Source organism: Lycium ferocissimum, chromosome 12, assembly GCF_029784015.1.
Source record: "Lycium ferocissimum isolate CSIRO_LF1 chromosome 12, AGI_CSIRO_Lferr_CH_V1, whole genome shotgun sequence".
Taxonomy (NCBI): Eukaryota; Viridiplantae; Streptophyta; class Magnoliopsida; order Solanales; family Solanaceae; genus Lycium; species Lycium ferocissimum.
In genome coordinates, this window is record NC_081353.1 from 56,667,961 (window position 1) to 56,692,046 (window position 24,086).

General features: G+C 36.0%; 1 protein-coding gene across 1 annotated transcript; it reads left to right on the top strand.

Moving 5' to 3' along the window:
- The first annotated feature begins 2,084 nt into the window (after positions 1–2,084).
- Positions 2,085–7,623, top strand: LOC132039472 (putative F-box/LRR-repeat protein At5g02700). Its single transcript, XM_059429949.1, has 2 exons — positions 2,085–3,560; positions 7,561–7,623. Exons 1-2 carry the CDS (start codon positions 2,085–2,087, stop codon positions 7,621–7,623), a joined length of 1,539 nt encoding a protein of 512 aa, XP_059285932.1.
- The last annotated feature ends 16,463 nt before the right edge of the window (positions 7,624–24,086 follow it).

Sequence of the window (24,086 nt, forward strand, 5' to 3'; positions counted from 1 at the left end):
AGAATGAAAACGAACTGAAATCACCTTCCGTGGAATTGCTTCGTGGGTCTCAAAATTGCCATTGCTAGACTTTAACAAGTTGTCTAATGCCGAGGCACTCATCGAAACCACTGAACCATCACCAAATTGAACCAAATAAAAACCCGGATTGGTGTTGTCAACCTGATAAACACATGGAACCTGATACGAGTAAGGATGTGAATGCTCATGGTAATACTCGTAAACATATGAATTTGATGAACCATAGAAAGGGAAATCAGCCATGGCTGCGGTAGCCAAGACTTGCGGTGGTTGATAGTAACCTTGGTTGAACATGGTCACAGAATTGGGACCGAGAATCGTCAGCACTGATACCATTTGTAACGATTCCCACGTTGGAATCGTCATGAAAGGAGAAAAAGTAAGAAAACAAAGAAAGAGAAGAAGGAATAAAATATAAAGTTCAGATTTTCATTCAAGAACAAAGCCTTAATACATGATATAAAGGAAAGCTAAGGACTACAATAAAAATGTTATTACGCTAGGACTAATATGTAAATAAGAAAAGTTCTCAATTACCCCATAACTGTAGCAGTAAAACTACGGGGTCAAACTATAAATAATAAAACTTAGCCTATATCTCCATTCGTTACACTTATTAGGCTTGTGATGAATTGAAGGACAAACCAATTCTTGTATGGATAAACTTTTAATCATGATGGCATCTTAACATACTAACAAACCAGTAATGTCAATAAGCATCAATCCGAAAAGAAATTTGTAATTGGCTTCTCATTACAATGAATCCCAATAATTCATCACGCTGTGAACATTCAGTATAACAAATAATTCATCACGCTGTGAACATTCAGTATAACAACGATTATGCGAGAAAGTGCAAAAGAAAGGCGCCTTTTTAATCCCCATACTTCGCAGTTGTCATGGGCGTTTTTTAACAGTATCAACGGTTGGCTTCTGTGTTAGGTTTTTTTATTTTATTTTACCAATCGTTGTCTTCTCGTTAGTTTTTTTATTAAATAGGTAATTAAGTTAATAAAAAAGGGTACTTTCATAATTTAACATTCAGGTTAAGGAGTTCATGCTTTTAATGTAGTATAGATATAGATAGACAGATAGATTATAGTATTTAAAGTCTTTAAAGTCAACTAATAATATAGTTTTGTTATAATGGAATTCAAAGTTCTAATACCATAAAAATCTCACCTATACACAATAACACTAAACAATAAAGTTTTTCTTTTTCTTTTTCTAGTTATTTTTAACAAAGGTTGAATATATATTTATTATGTTGAAAAAAATAATTGAAAAAAGTTTTTTTTTTTTTTTTTTAAATTTGCAATGCCAAAAAATTGTATCACAAACTAAGAATAGATAAAAAGTAGCATAAATTGCATCTTAAAATAACTACACCATACTACAAAAGCAGACAAAAAATCATAACATAAAAAATTGCACAAAAAATAGATGAAAAGTAGTACTTCAAAAGACTACACCAGACTCAAAAAAATCATTTTAAAGGATTATTAGTATGAACTAATAATATTTACCTACTTCATAAGAAAATGATTCTGATTACAAATAACTTAATCTAACATTTTCTCATGGTTGACACGAAATAAAGTGCAACAACACGTTCGTAGAGACTAGTAAGTGACGTAAAAACATGTAAACCAACCAATATAACTTTTTTTCTTTAGATGAAAAAAAAAGAAGAGATAGTTTAAGCTTCTTCTTTAGTTTAAGTTAGTTATAAGTTAATAAATTCTTTATCCTAATACGGAATAAATGCATAAAAAATAATATTTCTCCAAATATAAAACTAAAAAGTAATTTTAAAATCCACAATTTTCTTAATTAAGATATTCAATAAATTGACCTGGAAAAAAACAAGAAAAGTGTAACGTACAAAATACATATATCGACTAGGATTATATCTCTTTTATCAGAGGTGAGCTGTTTCTGCCTAGGAAAAGGTTTCGTCTAGCCAGTTCTCTCCTTGTTGGATTGTGACTTGTTACAAATTAAATTTGCATTCTATAAATCTATTCACACAGGATGTGTATCACAACTCACAAGCCACGACCATGGACAAATTGCCTGAATGCAACATTCACAAAATATTGTCGTACCTTAGTTTTGAAGCAGCAGCCCAGACGAGCATACTGTCCAAAAAATGGTTACAAGCCTGGTTCACCAATCCCAACCTGAAAGTCAAAGTTGGGTATGGCAAAGGCAATAATAATAGAAAAATAGTGGACAAAATCATGGAGAGATATAGGGAAAGAAAAATCCCTATAGAAAAGTTTGAGCTATCAGTTTCAACCTCTGCTTATCATCATCCTCTTGCTTTCCCTTGGATAGATAAGTGCCTTGACATTGCTCTTCAGAATGGTGTAAAATATCTGGTATGTGCGGTTTCTGTCCCCTCATACCCCTTCCCTATTTCCACATTCTTGGTGTCAGAATCTTTAAGAGAATTGGTTCTAACGGGTTGTGATTTGATGAATCTTTCGTTATCTACTAGTCAAGTGGCGAACTGCCAGTCTTTGAGAAAGATTTCTCTAACTGATGTTCGTTTAGACAATAACGTGCTTCAGACTCTGCTTAATTATTGTCCCTTGATTGTCGATGTCATCATTATGTATTGTCGTTTATTGACAAATATTGAGCTGCGGAATCTTCAAAATATCAAGTCAGTTTCTATTTTATCAAGCGGCAGTCATAACAAGAGTGTTAAAATTCAAGCACCAACTCTAGAACACCTGTCTTATTCTGGGTCTTGGAAAGAATTCATAGTATTGGATATTGTTGAATGTCAGAATCTAAAATCTTTAAAGCTATCACATATGACGATATCTGAAGGATTTCTAGAGCACCTTATTTCTACATCCCAATTCCTTGAGAGTTTGTTAATAGATAACGTTTGTGGAGAGTTGGAAAGGTTTAACATTTGCGGGAGTCAATCGCTAAAGGTCTTGGGGATTCAGTTTTGTAAGGACATAGGGGAGATTGATGCTTCAAATTTGGTATCACTTGAGTATATGGGTAGTACAATTCCTGAGCTTAAAATTGCAAAAGAGTCTGGTCAATTGAAGAACTTGCGAACAAATCTTAGTTGCTATGGGCACAATGATTTAAATGCTGCATGGTTTTGTAAGTTGAGGAAATTCCTATCAAACTTGACCTCTTGGTCTCATCTTTCCCTTTATTTTGACAAATGCAATGAGATCAACATGAAAGATTTGCAAGTGCACTATAGTGTTGCTACCTCTCAAGTGGACGTTTTAACTGTATGGCTTAAAAGTTCACCTGTGGAGTGCCCAAGTTTTGTGGATGCTTTGATATGGAGTTGTCATCCTAGGAGACTCAACTTTTTCTCTAGTACTATTGAAGTGATTACATGCTTCATGGACCGTTTAACGTATATGAAGAATTCGAGTCATTCTACTTCTCATGGAAGAAAGCCTTGGCACACTCAATTATACGAAGTAAGAGCCTACAAATTTGGCTCGGCTGTGGAACTCAGAAGTGGTGAACTGGCGACCCTTACGGAGAGGGAGGCAATTTATTTTCTATTAGATTGGTAATGTAGTTTATTCTAGTTCAAATTGAATGCATTTATTCATTTATAAAGTTTACTATAATTTTAGGGATAGATTCTTGATAATTGAGAACTTTGAACTTAAGTTCTCCCATAGTCCCATTGAATTTTTCTTAAGAGTAGTGATTTGATACTTAATCTGCTGGTTCATACTGGTACAATTGTGCTTAAAGTTATTACTTGTAGTTGTAGCATGTATATTTCTTTTGAGATGATCACAAGCGCTTCCTATGGAATAGTTTGTTGGCTTAAACCACTGCGCTTGATGATTCCATTGTTTTGGTAAGATGTTCGTAGATGCAATCTAAATTGTTACTTCGACAGTTAGAAACTGGTGTTTTTCCTTATGTCGATGCTCTCAATTCCCCCAAACCCCACTTGTGGGAATACACGAGGTATGTTTTTGTTGTTGTTATGCTCTCAAGTCTTATTATCCTGTTTAATGAAGACTTCCTTTAGGGTACCCGCCCAATTTTTGATGTGTAGTTGTTGGTTTTTAATTGCCAAAGATTAAAGTTGAAAGTATTGTGAAGAAAGAGGTAATTAATTGAATGACTCATTGGTTTTAGTTTGATTAGCATTGAATCAGTATAAGAGTCTATCAATAGTCTCCTGATTGATAGCATTAGATCCAATAGAATTAAGATAGTTGCAGGTCCTAAAAACATTTTTGTGTGGACGGCCTTACTTGAATAGGATTGATATTTCTATAGGCTTTACCACTGGATTGCTCTAAGAACACTGATTCCTATCAATGAGCCAATTTTTAAGGGGGTATTCCCAGAAAGGTTGTTCTATGCAATTAACTTAGCAAATCAAGTGATCAGGAACTTCAATTTTACAGATGGCAAGTTGTCAGAGAAGTAAAGTATATCAAGGTATCTGTATAATTGCACAAGAAAGTTAACATGTTATAAAAACATTCAGATTCAATGTTGAAACCTTACCTCAATGTGATTCTAATAAAATATAATCGAGCTAAGATGCAGAAACTCAAGTTGATAAGCTTCAATTCATGTTATTAATTCAAAGGATCTGATGATATGCTTATATTTTCTTTTTGTCATGTTTTCCCAGATTGGATGGGGATGTTATATATCTTAAAATAGTATACAAGAGGAGGGCTTGGCCATACCTCAGATTAGGAAACAAGGATGAAGTCTTTATCATGGGAAGGAGTTACTCTAGATGCCTTCCCTCAGCAAAATAAGAATGTAATATCCGACTAACTAACAAAGAAATTTGCCTTATCATATTTGAGTTTAAAGATGGCATTTGGCTTTTGTCCAGATGAAAAGGACCCTTTGCTCCAATTGGTAGCTGCTGAAAATAGCTTTTTTTTTTCTTTTTTTTTTAAAAAAAAAAAAAGCTTTCCCGACTGCTAAGTGATCAGCCATCTGTGTTGAGCTTAAATGATCATGGCTCCGAATATGTCCAGCAGACATTAATGGTGTTTCTAGGAATAGGCTTCAACTTTATTAACTTGTCACAAAATAAAGAGAACCAGGGTAATTTGGTTCCACAAAACAAAGGGGAAGGATATACATAAAGGAACTTATTATTAATTAGTTTACTAGAGATATATTTGATCTTTACAATATTCTAATATCCCTATTGTACACTGCAATCCTCTTCCAATTGCTATTGTGAATCTGTAACACTTCTTTAACTTTGCTGCCTTCCATTAACCAATCTATGCAAGAGTTAGAAGTCAAAGGTAAAAGGACTTGAAATTCTTGAATTGTTGTTTGGCTTGCATATAATGTTACTTTCCCAGTCTCCTTTCTTTTGCCTGTGTAGCTAATGTTGATATGCTCTTTTTGTACTTTAATTTGCTTTTGAGATATTGTGTTAAGCGTGTACGTATCTCCTCCTCTAGTCCTTAAAGTAAGTTACGTTGTCAATAGTTTTACCTGTTGTTTCTTCTACAAATTGTGTCTTAATTCCGAATCGATTAGGGACGGCTGCACGAATCCTCTATATTCATTTTGCTCTCTTTGGGATTATTTCATTAATTCAAAAATACTCAGTACTGTGTCATTTTTAAGACAAATGGTGAAGGACGTATTGCTGGTAAAACTTGGAACTTAATTCTTTTCTAATGCCTGTGATATCCCTGTGGTTCCTGCTGGTAGTGCTAGATCTATTATTATCAGGTGGTGGTTGATCAAACCTCTTAATGTACATGGTACTCTCCACCCAATTTCCTTCCCTTCCCTTTAATGCTTCTTTTCCTAATATCTTGTGGAAAGTTGGCCAGATGGCCCAAACACTACAAAAAAACACTATATTTGCGGAGGTTTATTTGTGAGGTTACTATAACCTCTGCAAAACTATATCAGATTGTGAGGGTTTACTAAGGCGGTATCAATCTTTGCTAGATAGAAGGCATCAAAACCACTAAGCTTGACATCATAACCACCTCACATTTTGATGTATTCCTCCTAAGGTAATTAGATTTACTTTCCAGATTCCGAATTTTTAAAATACTCCTATCTGTTTTATTTCTTATTTTCGAAAAGTTCATCGTGTTTTTTCTATAATATCTGTTTATGTACAATTCTGCTGAAAAAACTATGCAAGATTGAAAAAGTATGTTCTTGATTTTTATATCAAAATAGCAGACTGAAGATTTGAAATCCCAGCACCTTTCACGGTATCAGGTATGCTACTATTTTCCCCTTCCTTAATGCTACCTTCTTTTATTTTATTATTATTTCATTCTCTCTTATTGATCCTTGACTTAACTATTTAGAAGCTAATTTAGACTGAAAATGGTTATTATTTTTTAAACAAATTACTTTATCAGTCAATTTTGCAAAAAATTGAAGTCGCTAGGTTCCTCATATCAAAATTAGTTTGGCTCTAGGGGAACAAAATTGTGAGGAAATGCATAAATTTATTCCAGTAAGTACCATATTGTGAATATTTGTGATTACCAGTCTCGCTTCCTGTTTTTTATGAGAAAAGTGTGTATTTTAGCATACTAATTGATACATGTTAAGCTTGTCTTCTTTGCTGCTGGAAAGTCATAAGCTTGTCTTCTAGAGTTAGTTTTAATTTGATTAAGAATGTCCTATTTGTAATTAGAAATCAAGAATTCTTTGATTGCGATAGAGCTCTTTTATTAACTGGTTCAACATGGGGATCGGAGGGGAAGTTTACTAAATTGAAACATGTATTCGAATTGCAGAAGTGAAAATTTTGGAGTTGCATTAGAAAGTGCAGCTTGATGCTGCTAAAATGACGGGTATGGTTTGACTTGAGGTTAGAAGTAAACTGCTTACTGTGGTTTGAAGATACGCTTGATACTAGACAGCTACCCAACGAAGGTCAAGATATCTACAGTAGAATGGTTGCTTCTGAATTAGGTAAGGCTTTTTTGCTGATAAAGAAAATTATTAGTTTGTGATTGATTTACTGGATAAAGAAAATATGAATTTACTTGTAGACAGTCACAGTACCAATGATATCAGATATGCTGTACTTTAACGACAAATTAAAAACTCACAGTTTTAACAGAACAAGCTACTATGAATTAGCACGGCTATGTATTTAGTTTAAGAAAAGAATGAGTTAAGAGTATAGTTATGCCAAACTTGTAACCATGATGTCTAGAAAAATTCAAAAAGATCTAATGTAGCCATGTGTAACCAGCTGATGGAGAAGTCGAATTCATCACCTATATTTGGATTGAATAGTAGCAGCTAGTCAGGATAAATCAAATGGACACAAAGGCAAACTACTTTCGTTGATTATCCCATTATCAGCTGGTGTGATTTTGGCACTCTTAAGTCTGGTGATCTGCATTTGAAGAAGGAAGCGAGCTTCAGAGAAAAAGGAAGATAACCTCCACAAGTCATTTGTACAGAATTATTAGTAGTAGAGGAATTCAGATTCAATCGAACATCAAAACAAGTTTTTGCCTAACTGAATTCGATACATTGCTCTTTTGGCAGGATGCTGGGGGTGCAATGGCAAGTATAAGATGGATTACCACAATGGAAATCAAACCACAGTGAAGAATTTGAGTTACCATTGTTTGACTTATCTACAATAGCTAAATCTAAGAACTACGATTAATCAGTGGTGAGCAAAACTGGAGAGGGCTGTTATGGACCTGTTTACAAGGTAATCACTTGTAGCTTTGCATTTTTGTACACAAAATAATCAATTAACTGTTAGTAACCTGTATTAAAAAATGAACATAAACCAGTATCTGGAAACAGTATCAAAAAAATATGTAAAAATTAAATCGAGTCAACTGAATTCACAGTGTGTCCTTAAGAAAATTATTCCCCTCAATGTACCCGAGGTGTTGGAATATATCCTCTTAGGATAGAACGATTTACTCACCGTTGTAGAGGTACAGTAAACTCCGGTGACAGCGAACTCACTCAACGGTTGTTAATCACATGAAAATTTTATGCGTGCAAGAAGAAGCAGAGAAAAGAAGATCAGAAAATTCGTAAGTAATATTCTCAAGATCATAAGGAGACATATAGCCATGGAAGCTTTAGTTCAGAAAGGTGCAACTCAAAGGTTGCACCCTTTCAGATGGGCGGGAATATTTGAATTAATCAGGAAAGGAAAAATGGTCAACGAGTCAGAAATGGATCCGGAAAACCGAGCCATAATTCGGATTTTTAATTAATAATTACACAATTAAAATTAATTAAATTTGGTCCAAAAAGATTAATCAATCAATCATTTGACCAAATCCAAATCCAAAGCCAAATTAAAATTAATTAAAGAATATTACTCCCTCCGTTCTTCACTACTAGAAATAGAGGTTTTTTCCACTAGTGTCCAGTGAAAAATTTGTATTATAAAGCATGATTTTCCACCTCATTCCCACCGAACCACGGACAATCAGTGGAAATAGCCACTGAACATTTTTCAGTGGAAAATTCAGTGAGAAAATAGTAATTTTTTAGTAGTGCTTGAAACAGACTTGTCAGCTAGATATTTATGCAGTGACCTTTTTTTTGCCCGTTTCTTATCCAAGGATTAATTGATTGGTAGCAGATCAACTCAGAGGGAACTTACATGCTCTATTTTCTTCCCCTTAAACGAGGTTAATTAATTAACCATTTTACACACTTCAGCTTACCCATGATCGCATAACACGACATAGTTATAATCAATTTATCTTTTTATAATGTTCAAGTACTCGTTTTCTATACCTTTTCTTTTAATAATTTAATCAAAGTACGTAGACAATGCTTTTATGTGGTATATTTAAATTATGTAGATTAAGCTTTTGCCGTACCATCTTCTGAAATAATCCTCTCCTGGGGCTTTATTGTTGCCTTTTCTGTTTATGACTTGTCTGCTGTCAAGATAACACATGTACATATATGTCATCGTGGTAACTTGCCCTCTGGTCAGAATAGATACTGTCGCACTTTGTTAACTCTGGAATATGTTCAATCTCAGATTGTGCTAAAAATTGTTGATATTGCTGACTAATAAGGAAATGCTGTCACATTTACAGGGATCATCAACGCGGAAACTCGATCTACCCGGCATGAATCCGAACTGGTTCTAGGAAATTGACACATTCCTTCTCATCCTCACTTCCACCATTCTCTCCCAAACTTTCATCGTATGGCTCAGTAGCTGGATACCCCTATAGCTGTTGCAATCTTGGATATCTCCCTTGTTCTTGTACAACAGGATGATCGTACTCCACCTTTATTCTTCAGGCATCTTCAACGTCCTAACATTAAACAACTGAATAAGCCACTCCAAGCCTGCCTTGCGCGCATTCTTCCAAAATTCCACTGGGATTTCGTCGGGCCCAATCGCTCTACCCCTGCTCATCTTACGCGTAAACCCCTTCACCTCCTCAACCTTAATCACGGCGACTCTCGGAGTGCTCCAAATCCCCCATTGAGATGATCCTCATGTCCCCGTCTTTGTTCCAGAGCTTATGAAAGTACATCTGCCGTCTTCGTCTAATATGAGCATCTTCCACTAATACCTTGTCGTGCTCATCTTTGATACACTTCTTTTATCTCCCTCACCTTGGCTAGCCTGCACAGCTTGTCCCCGCCTTTTTCCCCAAGTTCTTCATACAAAAGTCCAAAAGCTGCAGTCTTAGCCGCTGTAATCGCTACGTTCACCTCCTTCCTTGCCTTTTTATATAGTTCCCTATTCGTCCTTCTCCTCCTCGTCTTTGCTCTCCACAAGCTTCACATACATCGCTTTCTTGGCTTCCACTTTACTTTGGACCTTATCGTTCCACCACCAGTCCCCTTTGTATCCGCTAGAGTAACCTTTGAAATCCCTAACACCTCTCTAGCTGCTTCCCTAATGTTAAACGCCGTCATGGTCCACACGCTACTCTCATCCCCGTAACTCCTCCAAGCCCCCATTGCCCGCACTTCTCACCCAACTCATGAGCTTTGTCCTCAGTCAATGCTCCCCCACTTAATCTTATATTGATCATATACATCTCTCTTTCTGCTCTTCCTCTTAATCTTTATGTCCATAACCAAGAGACTGTGTTGGGTCGTGAGATTCTTGCTTGGGATAAGCTTGCAATCCATGCATCCTCTATCACATTTTCGAACTTTGATACCAATGAAGGAAAAATAATTAATCTAGAACACACTATTCTCTCAAGATCCGTTTAATTTGTTTCACTAGTCGACGACGTAATCACATACAAAGACGAACTACACCGTATAAAGTCACAGTCTAAGTCATACCTAAGTTACATAGAAGAAGATTGGTCCATGAACAACGCATGAATTTTTTACAGAAGTTCTTCGCCAAAAAGAAAAGTGTTTTTTCTTTTAGGCATTAGAGGAAAAGAAGTTTGTGTTTCTTCAACAGAAACGTTCTTATATTCCTTCAATCCTGAAAGGATACAACTGTTTAAGAAAATTCTTAACAGATATGCCTTTTCCCTTTATTTATTTAACTAGTTTATGGACACGTGCATTGCATGTGTATCCCATGCTAATCAGTATAAATATTTTAAAATAATCTAAACAATATTAGAATATGTGTGCAATGTATTACACAAAAATTGATGGGGCAAACACAAGTTCAAATTGGTAAATGGTAAACATATTTCGACCGGTATTTATTATCACCATGTAAAGCACTCAAATTATGAATGTGAAAGAATATCCTTCATTTAGGGGTGTACACTTCTAAATTATATTGGTGATCAAAGTAGAAGACAATACTACAAAAGAAACAATGTAACGAAGTAATGTTTTAAATGACTTCAACTGTGCAAGTCGTCTAATATATCAAATATTTAACTTGACATTTTCCTTGTGTTTCGATATTGTAGCAACATACAATTTAAATTTGAGTATGTGCAACATCGACAATGGTTATATAAATACATATCTAAAAGTTTTTGTCTCATCTTTAAGAAATTATAGTCTCCTTTTTTATTTAATGTTTCATACACATCAAGAAATTGTTATCAAATGAAAGTAACATTATATTAAAATTGTATAAAAATTCAATCAACACATATCTTCTTTATGATGGGTAGTGGATCATTGTCAACTTCATGATTTACACCGATCTGCAAAGGAGGACTAGTTATTTTGGGATAGAATATTTAATACCTATTGATATAAACATCTAATTAATGTACGTAATCATAGTTGCACGTATGTACCGTTTGCCTGATTAAAAATAATAAACCCCTTCATATGTGCATCTGACAGAAGAATATTAATTGTAATACTCTAGAAATAAAAATAAATCAACTAAGTAAGATAATCAATCATGATAAAACAAGACTGCAACTGGTATAGTAATTTTTGGAATTTCAACGTCAATATTATTCATTTCTATTTTTCAATCTAAGAACTGTAAGAAAATTTCAGTGATTAAGATTTCCATTATTTTTACAAAAGTCTATAAGAGTAAAACGGAAACAAAATCAAAAAGACATTATTTCATACACAAGAAATAATAGGGAGTATTTCTTAATTAAAGCTTGCTCAAATTCATTACACGGTTTGTGAATACTCGTAAAAAGACATGAAACTGAACTTACCTATTAAAATTGCAACTTCAATACTACTCTTCTACTCTTCAGTTACCGATTCCGAATGTCAAATGTGAGAAAAAGTAAAACCCGAAGAAAGTAAGTTTTTGTAATGGCAACTCTCACAGAACCTATTGACGTAAATTCATTTATATAGGTTGATCATTGATTAGAATTAAATTAGCTATCTAATTCGTTTCTGCAACAGATGAAATAAATGTTTGCTATTTGTTACGTTTTCATCCTTTAGAATGTCTAAAGAAATGAATTCTATACTCTATTCACTACGTCTATTTGAGCTTTAACACTCCTTTGCAAGAAAATCAAAAGCCAAGATAGCCTTAATAAAAGTTGATAATGTGAACAGATTTCACATTAACGGCAGCTCCCACGTTTCTTTCTTCTGATTACTTTTTCTTTTAGTAATTTTTGTTAACTTTTTAGAAATAATCAGTAATAACTATGGGAATTTACAATGCCATAAATAAAAAATGCAAGAGGTTGTAAATAACATTAGAAATAAACTATATCTATATCTATATCTATATCTATATATAATATAAAGCTAGGCAATAAGGAGATGATGTGGCACCTCTCTTTGGCCAAGGATATTATTTATCTTTTTTCTCCTTTTTTTAACATTTCTTTCTATTTTAATTAATTATATTATTATAAAGTAAATTACTTAATTATTATGAATAAATGACTTAATTATTGGAAGAACATTTAAAACAAAGACTCTTCACATGCCAATATACTATGGCAGAGATAACATATAGACGTTGGTCATTTGAGAAGTTAGTAACGGAATTTTCATTAGGAATATTATATTCCATATTAAATGACTTAATTATATTGTAAGAATAAATATGAGTATTTACACTAAAGACTCTTCAGATGCCAAAATAAATATAATATACAGATATTTCTCATTTGAGAGGGTACCAATCATGAAGAATTCAATTTCCAGGACATATCCAGTTACAAGCAAATTGAAGAATTCAACCCCTGAAGAATTTCTTGAAGTTTTCCTCTAAACCTATGAATGACAAGGGATGCTTCCTCACACCTAGGAGTCACCTTCCTCTCACCAACCATCAAGCTTCCTCCAAGCTTCCTCACACCTTCCTCCTAGCTTCCTCCTACCTAGTTTTGGTCCTATAAATAGAGAAGCTTGTAAAGCTTTCTATAAGCAGATATTAGATCATCACAGCACAACCAAGAAGAGTTGTGTAATATCCTTGAGAGATTTGTGAGGTGTTTTTTTTTTTTAGAGTTTTTGTTAGAGCTTGTATGTCTCTTATTTCTATTCTTGAAAGTAATAGAAGTATTTTTCTCTCATATTAGCTTGATACTTTAATTTCCCCCAACAAGGGTATCGCAGCCAAGGTTCGTCCGAGTATGCTTCGTGGTTGCAAGATAGTCTGAACTTCCACATCAGAAAAGAATTACCTTGGTGCTCCTGCATCAGCTGCCACGTTACCGGTCAGTTTTGTAATTTTGAAAAATTGCAGTTTGGTCCCTCAATTTTTTTTTGAAAATTATTCAGAAGGTGAAAAATGACCATTGACGAGTCAACTTCATCTTCTGGAGCTATGATTATGCTCACGGCTACCAACTACACGCTGTGGAAACCTCGGATGGAAGATTTCCTCGCCTGTAAAGACCTTTTTGATCCAATAGTCAAGGGTATTAATCCTGACCCGCCCAAGTCAATAGAGTGGAAGAAAATTAATAGAAAAACTATTGGTCAAATCCGACAATGGATTGACCATAGTGTCTTCCACCACGTTGCACAAGAAATCGACGCTTATGCCCTTTGGAAGAAGTTGGAAGACATGTACCGTGCCAAGACCGCCGAACAAGGCCCTTCCGATGAGACGCCTTGTCAATATGAAGCTCAAAAGTGGAACTTCTGTTGCCGAACATACCAATGAGTTCCAGAGTCTGGTAAATCAATTATCTTGTGTAGAAATGCCACTTGGAGACGAAATGCAATCTCTACTACTTCTTAGTTCCCTTCCTGATAGTTGGGAAACACTAGTTGTTACTCAAGAATCAACTCGCCCCGTACGGCAAACTTACCATGTCTCGTGGTCAAGGATGCATTGTTCAACGAAGAGGCAAGAAGGAAAGACATACGAGCACGTATCGTACTCATGCCCTTGTGACGGAGAATCGAGGAAGATCACAAGGAAAACAACAAAGAAACAAGAGAGGAAAATGGCAAAGTAGAGGCAAAAGTCGGGGAGATCATCGATGGCTTCGAAACCTTCTTATACCCGCCACCATTGCGGCATGAGGGTCACATGAAGAAGAATTGCTACAAATGGCTAGAGGAGCAAGGCAAGAGCAGCTTCAACCGAAGAACAAGGGTGGTGAAGCGCTCATCACAATCTCGTGTGATGTAGCATACCGCACTACCCATGATGAGACATGCCTTCACGTCTCAAGAGAAGACACGGAACGGGTGGTAGATACCGCAAAGATCCTACCACGTAACTCCCCACGTACTACTTGCCCGACATACAAAGTCGGAGACTTTGGAGCGGTGAAGATGGGTAATTCAGCTCCTCCGGAATAGCCGGAATTGGTGATATACAAATAAAGATAGGTACCGGAGCACAATCACTTTGAAGGATGTCGACACGTGCCGCATCTTCGGCTCAATCTCCTGTCGTGGTATCTCTCGACAAACAAGGTATGAAAACCATTTTAGCAGAGGCACATGGAAAATGTCAAAGGGCGTTTTCGACAATTGCTCGAGGACATGTTTGTGGCACATTGTACAAAACGCATTTGAGAATTTGTACGCATTCTTTCCAACATTGCGAGAGGCTTCTCGTGATTTATGGCACCGCAGACTCGGCCACGAGCGAGAAAGGGTTGACTACCTTGATGAAGAAGAATCTTATCAATGTTGACAAGAACGCCGCACTATTTCCTTGCAATCATTGTCTATTTGGTAAGCAACACACGTAGTATCATTTAATTTCACTTCAACAAAAAGATCGAGTTGTTAAGTTTGGTACACTCGATGTCCGTGGTCCTGGGAGGTTGAATCACTCGGTGGAAGTAGATATTTTCTCGACTTTTATCGATGATGCTTCTCGGAAAGTGTGGGTGTATTTCCGAAGACGAAAGACCAGTGTTCGAGTGCTTTCAAGTCATTTCACGTCTTGGTGGAACGTGAAACAGAAAGAAGCCGAAATGTCTCCGATCCGATAATGGAGGCGAGTATACTTCAAGGCGTTCAATGCATATTGCGCAGCATATGGCATTCGACACGAGAAGTCGCACCACGCACCCTCAAAGACAATGGCGTTGCTGAAAGAATGAACCGGACTATCATGGAGCGTGTCCGGAGCATGCTGAATATGGCTAAACTTCCAAAGCCATTTTGGGGAGAAGCAGTCAATACCACATGTTATCTCATCAACCGATCACCTTCACGCACCACTCAACTTTGAAGTTCCGGAAAGGCTATGGATGTGTAAGGATCCTACATACTCACATCTTAGAGTATTTGGGTGTTCATCATATGCACATGTATCCAAAGAGCTCGCGTGCTTGATGCGAGAACTATCCCATGCATTTTCATTGGCTACGAAATGAAGAGTTTGGATACAAAGTTATGGGATCCTAAGGAGAAAAAAGTGATCGAAGGTGGACGTTGTGTTTCACGAAAATCGACAATAGAAGACATTGAAAAATCCACGATGTCTCGTGTCAAACGAGGGTGCTCAAGTTTCAAATGAAGCACCGTAATTGTTCTCGAGAAATAATGACGAAGTGCCGAAGAAAACTCGGTGAAACAATGAGGAGACAAGAGAGAGTGCCGAGCAAGTGGGAGCCACAACCCACCTCACCGTAACCATCACACGACATTACGTATGATGGTAGTTCTTCTCGATGGCTCCAACTCGCTCGTAGATCCGAACGAGGCCATATACCATCAAAAAGGTACTCATCATCCGAATACCTTTTGCTTATCAAGACGGAGAACCGGAGAGTTTTCAAGAAGCATGTCTCATAAGGATAAAGCAAAATGGGGTCGATAGCAATGCAGATGAGTTAGAATCTCTGTTTTTGCAGAAAAATCAAACTTATGAGATCGTAGAACTTCCGAAAGGGAAGAAGGCACCGAGAAACAAATGGGTGTTCAAGTTAAAGAAGGATGCAAGCGACAAGTTGGTGAAACACAAAGCTCGGTTGGTTGTCAAAGGGTTCCAAGAAGAAAGGAATTGACTTTGATGAGATCTTTGCACCGCTTGTCAAGATGACCTCAATCCGAGTTATACTTGGCTTGGCAGCAAGTATGAACTCGAGCTTGAACAAGATGGACGTGAAGACAAAGATTTCTTCACTGAGATTTGAAAGAAGAAATCTATATGCAAGAAATGTTAAGGTTTTGAGGTTTCAAGTGATAATCTCGTGTGCAAGCTATCTAAAAGCTTGTATGGTTTGGAAGCAGTGCACCAAGGCAAAGGAATAAGAAGTTTGACTCATGCATGAAGAGTCAAGGCTACAAGAAGACTATCGGATGAGTGTGTATACATCAAGAGACTTCCGTACGGTACTTCATTGCTCTTCTACTATATGTAGACGACATGTTGATCGTCGGGAAAGACCCAACGAAGATAAACCAACTAAAGAAAGAACTCTCTAAGTCTTTTGATATGAAAGACTTAGGACCGGCTCAACAAATTCTTGGGATGCAAATCACTCGAGACAGGAAGAATCGCAAGTTATGGCTATCTCAAGAGAAGTACATTGAACGGGTACTTGAGAGATTCAACATGAATAATACCAAACCAGTTAGTGTTCCACTTGCGAATCACTTCAAGTTGAGCAAAAGAACATGTCCCACATCCAAGGAAGAGATCGGGAGATGTCGCCGTGCCCTATTCTTCAAAGCTTGGAAGTCCGATGTATGCCATGGTATGCACACGGCCGATATCGCTTTTCGCGCAGCCGGTTCAACAAAGTGAGCTTGTTTCTCTCTAACCCCGGAAAGAGCATTGGTGAGGCAGTCAAATGGATTCTCGGATACTTGGTACCACGAAGTTATGTCTTTGCTACGGGGGAGCCGATCCGATCCTTGGAAGGCTATACGTATGCCGATATGGCCGAGATACGATAGTAGAAAATCTACTTTGATATATCTACACTTTTGCAGTGGGGGGTTATTTCCCCGGCAATCAAGATTGCGAAGTTGTCGCTTTATCTACAACAGGTACAGAATACATTGTGCCGCCGCCGTAAGAAATGTCAGTGGCTAAAGCGCTATCTCCAAGAACTGGGGATCCAAAGAAAGAGTACAAGATACATCAGTGTGACGCCGAGTTGCTCTAGACTCGAGCAAGAACTCCATGTATCATTCCCGTACAAAACATATCGATGTGTCGCATCACCGGATACGCGAGACGATTGATCAACAAATCGTCGAGACTAGTGAAGATCAACACAAAGGAGAATCCATCGACATGCCGACAAAGGTGGTGACACGAGATAAGCTAGAACTATGCAGACATAGTCGGATGCTTGTTCCGAATATGCTCGAAGGGGAGAATCAAGAATTCAATTTCCAGACATATCCAAGCAAGCAAATTGAAGAATTCAACTCCTAGCAATTTCTATGAAGCTTCCTCTAAACCTATGAATGACAAGCGGACGCTTCCTCACACCTAGGAGTCACCTTCCTCTCACCAACCATCAAGCTTCCTCCAAGCTTCCTCACACCTTCCTCCTAGCTTCCTCCTACCTAGTTTTGGTCCTATAAATAGAGAAGCTTGTAAAGCTTTCTATAAGAAAATATTAGATCATCACAGCACAACCAAGAAGAGTTGTGTAATATCCTTGAGAGATTTGTGAGGTTTTTTTTTTGAGTTTTTGTTAGAGCTTGTATGTCTCTTATTTCTATTCTTGAAAGTAATAGAAGTATTTTTCTCTCATATTAGCTTGATACTTTAATTTCCCCAACAAATCATAGTATCATTAGCAACAAATCTCATTCCTCTCGTATAATTCTCTCTTTTTAATATGTGCATGCGATCATCAGAATACTTAAGGATCCAATTTTTTACAGGTATGTGTCTGACAATTTTAATAGTCATTTGAATTGTTGATATATAGGGGATTCTTTTTGTGATTATATATAGTTCAACTGTCTTCACCTGGGATCAAATTGTCTTACCCTCAACTATTTGTCTTACCCTCAACTATTTATACATGTCTCTTCCTTAACTTGCTATATACATTTAGCGTGGTGAAATTCATTTTATATGTGACGCAGTATTGCCCATCACTTTGACGTGTTCATTTATTCTTCTTACTCAAAACAAATGTGTATTTTTACTTAAGCATGTAGACAGAGTTGTTTATACATAAAGTGATATAACATGTAACTTTAGATTCTTTCTGATTTGGACTACGCCAAATTTGCCTTAAATGATGATATATATATTTGGTACGGAAAAAAATTGTCTTGGCGTAAAGAAATGGATATAAAAGAGTCATATTATTGATAACTAGCTTTAGATATATGAATAGCTGATTAAAATGAGAATGAGTGTGAATTTTCCTAATATATACAGTGGTTATAAGAAAAGATCATGTCCTCCTCTCCCCCCCCCCCCCGCACCCCCACCACACCCCTCCCACCTTTCCAAGGTCCGCCTCATGGAATCCAAAAAGACCCCAAAAAAAAAAAGTATACGTATAAAATAAGAGAAAAAATCATTTTAGGTGACTGTTCTTTAGGCTAGATGCTAATGAATGTAGAATGATTATATTGTAATGTGGTATTTGTTTTCAGGAATCACGTTTTGATACAAATTGAACTGCACTGAGGACAAACCTCTGAAAAGAAAGTGGATAAGCAAGAGAAGGTGACAGCTCAAGGATTCTATTTATTTATTTTCTCATTTTTTACAATTTCCCCTACCTATCTATTTCTTGACGTACAAGAATAAATATGTCAAGTAACCATTCATTCATATTCTTCAATGTAAAAATTTAATGGTCTTTATTTTCATTACTCCCATAATTTTTTATTACATAATCCCTGAATAACTAATAGGCATGTTCATCAGTGGCGTACGAAGAATTTTCAATAAGTGGTGTCGATATTCATAGAAGAAAGACCAAAAATTTAATTATCACATATATAATATAAGACATATTTTTTACCCATTGATTTAGTTTAGTTTTAAGTTAGAAGGGGGTCTTGGGTTCAATACTACTTGGCCACAATTTTAAGCAAAAAATGTTATTTTTCTAAAAATATGCCTTAGGTTAAGGTTCGAACCTCCAACCTTGAAGACCAAAAACCGAAAGCTAAACCATCTCACCAAGACAAATCCATTGTCAAGAGGTGCCATTTCGTTTGATATATATATATATATATATATATATATATCTGTGTGTGTGTGTGTGTGGGGTAAAAATTTCCGACGAAGGGGTGTCGGGTGACACCCCTTCTCTCAACGTGGGTCCGCCCCCTGATGTTCATGACGTTATCTGTTTTTTCATATTATAATCATATAAATAGAGGTATTGTAAGACTTTGTTGCAAAAAGAAATGATCACATTATTCAAGCACGTCACCCTTCTTGAGCGTCAGATATTGTAGCTAGATTTATATATTTGTTTCAAGAGACCCTTCCCATGGTTATCTTTTCATTCCATATTTGAATTAGTAATGTCGTTATATTTACTATAGTATATTACATTCATGCTTTAGTTTGACTTGAAGAAGAAGAAGGCTCTTGAACGGAGATCAGCTCGTGGGAGTGGACGTCGACAGGAGCTAGGAAAATTATGCATTGACTCCTTTTTTAATGATTAAGGCCTTAAGAATGATGTGTATATTGTATTATTTCCTCTCTTTTTTTCGGTATGTTCTCTATATGGTTCCTTTTTTTCAAAAAAAAAAAAATTATATAAATTTCTAATTGTCATAAGTCTATAATTTCTTTTGGTTCAAATTAGTAACTTATGACTTTGCTGGAAGTAGGCTAACTACTAACCAAACGTTATACTCTATGAAATCAATTGTACGCCTGAGTTTTTATATAGAAACGATCAAAGTGGTGTAACTCATATATAAGGAGAAACTCGAAAAATATTTAAAAACTCTGACTTAGATGCACATATACTAAATATATATTAAATTTAAGTATTATTAGTTAAATGAAAAGGAAATAAATGTTCTTCAAACTTCAACGTTTTAAGAAATCAAACAGATAATTGATTGAAAAATACATATTGAACTTTACAAATATAGAACAGTTGTAAAAGCCGGGTCATCTCTTATTTGTACGTTTTCATGGTCAACTTCTAGCATGTATATATATATATATATATATATATATACACTTCATTTATTTATATTCTAACATGTAATTTTTTTTTTTTTATATTTAATAAATTATTGGTGTTTTTTGTGACTGCGCGAAGCGTAGACAAATTCACTAGTTAGTAATAACTAAGGAAATTTACAATGTCATTACTAAAGAATTAAATTGCAACTGCTGGACTTCTACTTTTTAATTTATGTAATTAAAATATTACTATTATTTAATTAGATTGGGAAAAGGGTCAAATTTACCCTCCAAGTATGCTTTATAGTTTAAATATGCCTCCATCAAAGTTTGGGGTCAAATTTACCCTCCCCGTTAGGATACTTAATAAATTTGCCCTTATATGGATAGAAGTTTGACTTGGACTCCACAACACAAAAAAATTAACCACGTAGGCTCCACGTCGGATCCATGTAGGATCCCATACCCAACTCAATCCACTAATTCCACTGTCTTCGCTTTGAATAATGAACGTAAAAGACTATGCAGTCTTAGTATTGATGATGAAGAAAAAGACTCGAAATCAAGAACACAACAATGGAGAAGAAGCAAAGGATGAAACAGAGCTACTATGTTATCTCTGATGCTTCTTCCACTTATTGCATTGTATTCGCATTGGATGGACGTAAAAGATTAAGCAGTCCTAATAATGATGAAGGAAATGGAATAGAGGTTGTTTCTGATGTGACTAAATTACACAGATTTAATGAAGCAGAAGGACAAAAAGAGCATTATGGGCAGAATGGAAATGTAGAATCTAAACTAGATGAAGAAAAAGAGAATGGAAATCAAGAAAAACAAAAAGATGAAATCGAAGAAACAGAGGATGAGATCCTACGTGGCTAATTTTTTTGTGTCGTGGAGTCCAAGTCATATTTTCATCCATATAAGGGCAAATTTATCAAGTATCCTAACGGGGAGGGCAAATTTGATCCCAAACTTTGACGGAGGGCAAATTTAAACTATAAACCATACTTGCAAGGTAAATTTGACCCTTTTCCCAATTAGATTTTGATTTAGTTTGGGGGCAAAATGGTAATCCAACTTTCTTGACTTTGGAGCTTCCCACTTTTAGTATAATATGATATGATAACAATAATTAACTTATTATATATTTACTTATATGGATATGAATCCGGGTTGACCCACATGGGTGACCCGAATTCAATTTCATCATATAAATAATCCCTTAGGCCTTCAGTCAGTCATTCTCTCTCAATTATCCTAATCCCTTAATTAAGTTCATTATGTTCAGGCATAACTAAAAAATGTCTCGCACTTTTATATTTTCTATAGCTCCGTGGCTTAGTTTCCACCTCACTGTTGCTACACCAAACCATTTGCAAATTTACATTATCCATGTAAGTTTGCCTACTGCCGAACTTGCTATTGATTCATTGAATTTACTAAGTAGGCGTTTGGCCATCAATTTTGAAACCATTTAAACTCAATTTTTAGTCGTGGTTTAAAACCTCCATGGTTTGAACCCAAATCATCCAAAAAAGCATGGTTTCAACTTTTTTAAATACAAAATTTAACCCATAAGTTGGTAAATATTTTGTAAAAAAAAAAACAAAAAACCCATAAGTTGGTAAATATTTTTCACAATTACCCCCATCAATCATTTACCAATCTCATTAACTTCCACTAACCTTTATTTATGTCTACCAATCTTTAATTTATGTGGAAGATTATATTAAATAGTAGTTACATTACTATTCATGTTAAATTTTCGATTTTATTGAAGTAAAGTTTGATTAATTGATGTTGCATTTTTTAAAAAGTCTTCACCACGTATAAACTATTATTTTCATTATGGTAAGATTGGCATAAGAATTGAACGCTTTGATAGCTTTTTAGTTTTTTACATCTGTGAACAACTTAAAATATTTAAATTATATATCCAAACATAATTTCAAACCATGTCCGCCCGGTCTTTTCTACCAAAGGCTATTGTTGATTCGGAGGAAATGCGCGTATTATTCATTTCTACCACCACGTGGTTACTGGCTTTGCAACAATATTGTCACGTGAGGAAGTGAAAGAACTAGAGAAGTAGGGCGACAGTTTTGTCTCAGCAAGGCTACAAAGAAATTAAAGGCACATGAATTCTTTCTTAATTTTAAACAACTAAGTAATTAATTTGCTTACTTTGGTTTGATTATTTGCGCTGATTACTTAACAAAGTCATATTAGTTAACAAACTCAACCATTAAATGTGAAGCAATAAAAGTCTGTAATGATTAAAATAAGATGCAACGTTGCACGAATGCATTTAGACTAGGTAATACTTAATTATAATAAATCTCTCCCATTAGTAAATGGATTATCGCCGTCAATGTCGACTCTGATTTCTCCTCCTATATTTGTTCAAATCCATTAAACTGAATTTAGTACTTACATTATGCACATATTATCCTAAGTAAGATAATTTTGTGCAAAAACAAGACAAGCTTCACAGGCTCAACCACCGTATGAACACTAAGGGTGTGTTCGGTATGGAGGAAAACATTTTCCAATTTTTTCGTATTCGTTTGGTCAAAATTTTGAAAACATTTTCCTCAAAATTGGGAAAATGACTTCCTAATAAAAGTAGGGAAAACAAGTCACAAATTCATTCCACCAACCACCTATCACCACCCAACCAACTCCCAACCCCCCAACCCCCCCACCCACGCCACTACCCCACCCCATCCCTCTCCCCCCCCCCCCCCGCCCAAAAATAAATTTTTTTTTGGAAAAAAAAAGTTTTGACATTATTTTTGGTTTTTTGCACACCCCCGCCAAAACACCGCACCCTACCCCACCCACCCCCCCCCCCCCACCACAAAAAAAATTAATTTTTTTTGAAAAAAAAAGATTTTGAATTTTTTTTTGCACCCCCACCCCCGCACCCTAACCCCCCCCCCCCCCCCCCCCCCCCCCCCGCAAAAAAAATTAATATTTTTGAAAAAAAAAGTTTTGACATTTTTTTTTGTTTTTGCAAACGCACCCCCCCCCCTACCCCCCCACCCCCAAAAATTTTTTTTTTGAAAAAAAAAGTTTTGACATTTGTTTTGTTTTTTTGCACCCCACCCCCCCCCCCCCCCCAAAAAAAATTGATAAAAAGTTGACAATTATAAAAATTGAATGTTTGCGTGGTTAAAAATTAAAACTTTTGGAGGGGGTGATGGGGTATTTGAGGGCGTGGGGGTGGGTGGTGAAAAGATTTTTTTTTTGGGGTAGGGGGTGTCTGGGGGTGTAGAAACCCGCAAAAGACAATAAAAAACTTCAAAAAAAATGTTGGGGTTGGGGAGGGGGTGTTGGTGTGGTATGGGTTCCACGCAAGGGGGGAGGGGGGTGATGGGGGATGTGGTCGTGTAGAAAATTTAGAAAAAAATTAAAAACTTCAAAAAAAATGTTGTGTGGGGGTGGTGGGTGGGGAGTAGGGTGTCGGGGGGGGAGAGTGGTGTATGGCTTACGGGAGTGGTTGGGGTGGGGGTGCAAAAAAAAAAAAAAAAAAATAGAGGGGGTGGGGGTGGGTGGGTGGGAGTAGGGGTATGGGTGGGGGTGGGGGTATGGGGTTGGGTTGGAGTTGCACTACAAGAAAAAATATATTTGGCAACAAAATTATTTTTGTTGCCATAGATTGATTATTGTTGTAAAAAATACTTTTGGGAACAATTTTTTTTTTTTTTTTTTTGCATAGACTTTTCCCAAAAACAACGTGCAACAACTTTGTTTTTTTGTTGCCAAAAGTTTTTTTGCAATAATAATCAATACTATGGCAACAAAATTAAATTCTTGGCAACAAAAAAATTCTTTGCCAACAATAAAACTAAGTTGTTGCCAAATATTAATTTTTTTGTTGTCATTTCTATACTTTCTTGTAGTGTTTGTGAGAGTTGGGGGTGGGGGTGCAAAAAACAAAAACAAAAAATCAAAAGAATTTTTTTTTTGGAGGGGGGGTGGGGGCGTAGGTGGGTGGGTGGGAGTGTGGGTGGGGGTAGGGGTATGGGGTTGGGTTGGAGTTGGTGAGGCTTGGATGAGTATTTTTCGGAAAACGTTTTCTATCAACCAAACAAACATGAAAAAATAAGTAAGAAATTCACTTATT

Excerpts from the sequence above, each read along its gene's own strand:
- LOC132039472 (XM_059429949.1), top strand. The coding sequence starts at position 2,085 with ATGGACAAATTGCCTGAATGCAACATTCACAAAATATTGTCGTACCTT. Across the intron at positions 3,561-7,560 it reads CGACCCTTACGGAGAGGGAG|GATGCTGGGGGTGCAATGGC; the intron begins GCAATTTATTTT and ends CTCTTTTGGCAG.